The 3,834-nt window shown below is 48.7% G+C and overlaps 1 protein-coding gene across 1 annotated transcript; it reads right to left on the reverse strand.

The window, feature by feature from the left end:
- Positions 1 to 330: 330 nt before the first annotated feature.
- LOC118508948 lies at positions 331 to 3,335 on the reverse strand. The gene is made up of 4 exons (XM_036048862.1): positions 2,841 to 3,335; positions 2,059 to 2,615; positions 957 to 1,971; positions 331 to 525 (listed from the first exon to the last, which is right to left on the reverse strand). The coding sequence occupies exons 1-4, from the start codon at positions 3,333 to 3,335 to the stop codon at positions 331 to 333; spliced, it is 2,262 nt and encodes a 753-aa protein (XP_035904755.1).
- Positions 3,336 to 3,834: the final 499 nt, after the last annotated feature.

Here is a 3,834-nt window from a genome sequence, read left to right on the forward strand (position 1 = left end):
GATGATTTGTTGGCTCCCTTGATGCACTCCATGAAGCGTAAACAATAAGCTACAACTCGTCTCAGCCTGTAGTATGATGAGTATCGCTCGAACAGTTTGTCACGGAACTCACACCTCGTAGAAACTGTGACAATCCGTGACGCCGTCGCCCGTTCTTCGATGACACCGTCATTCTCCTTCACTGCTGGTGGATGATTTGGCCATGCATCATGACTGTAAGCCAACCAACGAGGCCCATGCCACCAACGTTCACAATTAAGCAGCTCCTCCGGCTTCAGACCCCGTGATATGTCGTCTGCTGGATTATCACAACCAGGAACGTGACGCCACTCAGCTATCCGCGTTTCTTCCTGTATCTGCGCCACTCGGTTGGCGACAAATGGTTTCCATCGACGTGGTGGAGAATCCAGCCAATACATTACCGTCATTGAATCGGTCCAACAAAAGGCCATCGTAGATGCCGGTAACGTTCGACTCACCTTCTGGAACAGTTGGGTTGCTAATCGTGCGGCGCACAATTCCAACCTGGCGATCGAGTGCGTATTCGCCAATGAAACCACTTTCGACTTCGCTGCTAACAATTGCACCGTCACAATGTTGTCCGTCGATTCTGCGCGTACATAACAGCAAGCACCATATGCACTTTGTGACGCATCAGCGAAGACGTGCAATTGCAAGCTGACCGTTGTAGGTTGGGAGATAAAACGTGGCACTCTTAATTCGCGTAGCGAATATAACGTTGAATGAAAGCTTCTCCACTCTTGTTGAAGCTCACCGGGCAGTGCACGTTCCCAATCCCAAGCCTTTCCATTCTCCTTCAAACTCCACAAACGTTGTAGAAAGACTTTCGCGATGATGATTGTCGGACCCAACAAACCAAGTGGGTCGAATATGCTTGCCGTGTACGACAAGATCAAGCTTCTCGTTAATACTTCAGCTGGTTGTGGAAGGCCAACCTTGAAGGAAAACGAATCGTTGGCGGGTTCCCAAACCAGCCCCAGCGTCGAAACAGCTTGACCATCCTTCCACTCGTGCATTGATTGAATCGCAAGATCTTCACATGGGACATCTAGAAGCGATTCTGGAACGTTAGATGCCCACTTTTTCAATGCGAAACCAGCTGAATCGAGCATTGCGGTGATTTGCTTTCGCACTTCTACTGCTTCGTTAAGGTCAGTCGCTCCTGTTAGTAGATCGTCGACGTAAAAATCACGTAACACGGGATCAACTGCCTTCGGGAATTGATCTTTGTGGTCATGCGCAACCTGCTGGAGCGTTCTAGTGGCGAGGAATGGAGCTGACGCCGTGCCGTAAGTAACGGTATTCAGCTCGTAGGTCGATATCGGATCCAGGGGGCTCTTTCGGTACCTGATACGTAGCAGATTCCGATCGATGATGTTGTGGAGAATTTGCCGGTACATTTTTTCCACATCGGCCACTAATGCGATTGCGTAGGACCTGAATCGCAATATAATCGTTAGTAGATCTTTCTGGACAATTGGGCCAACTAGTAACGTATCGTTTAAGGAGTATCCCGAGCTCGTTTTACAGGACGCGTCAAACACGACCCGTACTTTTGTGGATGTACTCGATTCCTTCACCACCGCATGGTGAGGAATATAACAATGCGGAACACTATCATCCACTGGTTCGGTAAGTTTTCGCATGTGACCAAGTTCCTCGTACTCTTGCATGAAACGCTTATATTCCATCTCCATTTCAGGGTTGATCTTCAATCGCCGCTCCACAGCCATCAGTCGTCGATCCGCAATCTCCTTTGACGAACCCAATACTATATCTGCTCTGGGATTACGAGGCAGACAAACGATGTAACGACCATGGTGATCACGCGTTGTAGTGGCAGCATAATGCTTCTCACAAGCATCTTCCTCAAGCGAGAGAGCGGGTCCCTCTAGATTGGTCTCGTTCTCCCAAAACCGTTGCAGCAATGTATCGAGAGACTCATGGCTCCTAATTGAGTGGCACGAAACAGGACTAGCGACTGAAATGTGGGAAGTATTCCCAGCAACTGTCCACCCAAACGGAGTCTCAACCAACCAAGGACCGCCTTTGACCAGTAACTGCTTCTTTCCGGTATGCCATTCCCAATATGCGTCACTCCCAATGATCACATCAACTCTTGAAGGAAGGTTAAAGGCAGGATCAGCCAACGGAACGTCAGGGAATTTCCAACCAGCAACATCGATTGGGGCAGTCGGTATCTCAGCACAAGGGGAGTTCACTATCAGGAACTCAAGTGGCGACGAAAATGGCGCTGACTTTGACTGCACCGTTGCGATGATCGAACCCTTGGCTTGCTGAACACCCTCACCGATACCTGTCAATGCAACGTTGATCTTTGTACGACGTGTCAGCAGCTTCCGCGCTAGGGATTCGGACACGATATTGCACATGGATCCTGAATCCAACAACGCTCGTGCTTCATGCCGAATGCCATGGTCATCGACTAACCAGAGAACCACCGTTTCGAGAACCACAATTTCATTGCTCGAACCTACGTTCATGGTTACCTGTGGCGGTGAATCGTCGTGCAACATGCTGTGATGACGTGCGTTGCACTTGTTGCAACGGAAGACGGAATTGCACGACCGTACCTGATGATTCGGGTTCAAACAGTTGAAGCATAGTTTATGCTTCGCAATCACTTCACGCCGGAACTTTACGTCTCCTTTGCAGAACTTCGGGCAGCTTCGTAGATGGTGTGGCTCTGCACACTCTAATGGACAGGATGCGTAGGATGTGCTGCTAGCTGGCTTCCGCGTTGACACTGAATTGCTCACGTATCTAACCTTTCCTCCCATTCTTCTTTCTCCACAGGCCACCGGCGTTTGTTTCGATTCAGATATCTTCGCTAACGTTTGGGACGAACGAAGGATTCGGATTCTATCCTGCAGGAAATCGATTAGATCTGAATACTTATCCTTGGGGCTGGCCGATGAATGCTTTTCCCAAGCTAGGATGGTTGATGAATCCAATTTGAAGAACAGCAATGTGGTGAGGGGAGTGTCCCAGTTGTCAACCGGTTCCTTCAGCTTTCTTAAACCGTTCACGTGCCGCGTGAACTCGTCCACAAGCTGCGCCAATTCATCCACAGATCCTTCATGCATCGCGGGAAGGTGATGCAATGTTCGATAATAATCACGGACTAACATGCGCGGGTTATCATACCGTTTCAGCAGCGCGGCCCAGGTGGTCGCATAGTTGTCCGCGGTCAATGTGGTATGCTCGAACAGCAGCGCCGCCTCACTCTTCAATGATGACAACAGATACTGAAGTTTCAGTATCGACGGTATATCTGCTGACGAATCGATCATTGCCACGAAGCGATCACGAAACGTGAGCCACTTCGTCGTATCACCGTCGAACGTGGGGAGATCGATTTTCGGTAACCGCACATTAATTGATCCGAAATTACCCGTTGAGTTCAGGCTAGAATTGGCTTGCAAAATCGACGCGTTGAGAGGATTGGCTTCACACGGTTGCTTTTGCAACAAAAATCCTTTCACCTTTCGGTACACACTGTCCATTTCACATCGCTCTTGCAGCAAAGCTTCTAACGCTTCGGGAGATTCTTCCAATTCCTCCAGTTTTGCTACCGCGTTCAAATAATCTTGAACATGCCGTTCTAGCTGATCCAAGCACACTGGTATTTCACCCACATCACTTTCACTATAATCGTTTTTAAATTGTTCAATGTTCTTCACAAGCATTTGCGCTTGGCGCTTTTTTAATTGCGCGGCTTTGATTTTCTTCTCCATTTTCTACGTTGCTTCACTAACACACACGTAAAATGAACAAAGTTCAATGTTCTGC

The sequence above is a fragment of the Anopheles stephensi genome, chromosome 3 (assembly GCF_013141755.1).
Source record: "Anopheles stephensi strain Indian chromosome 3, UCI_ANSTEP_V1.0, whole genome shotgun sequence".
NCBI classification, from domain to species: Eukaryota; Metazoa; Arthropoda; class Insecta; order Diptera; family Culicidae; genus Anopheles; species Anopheles stephensi.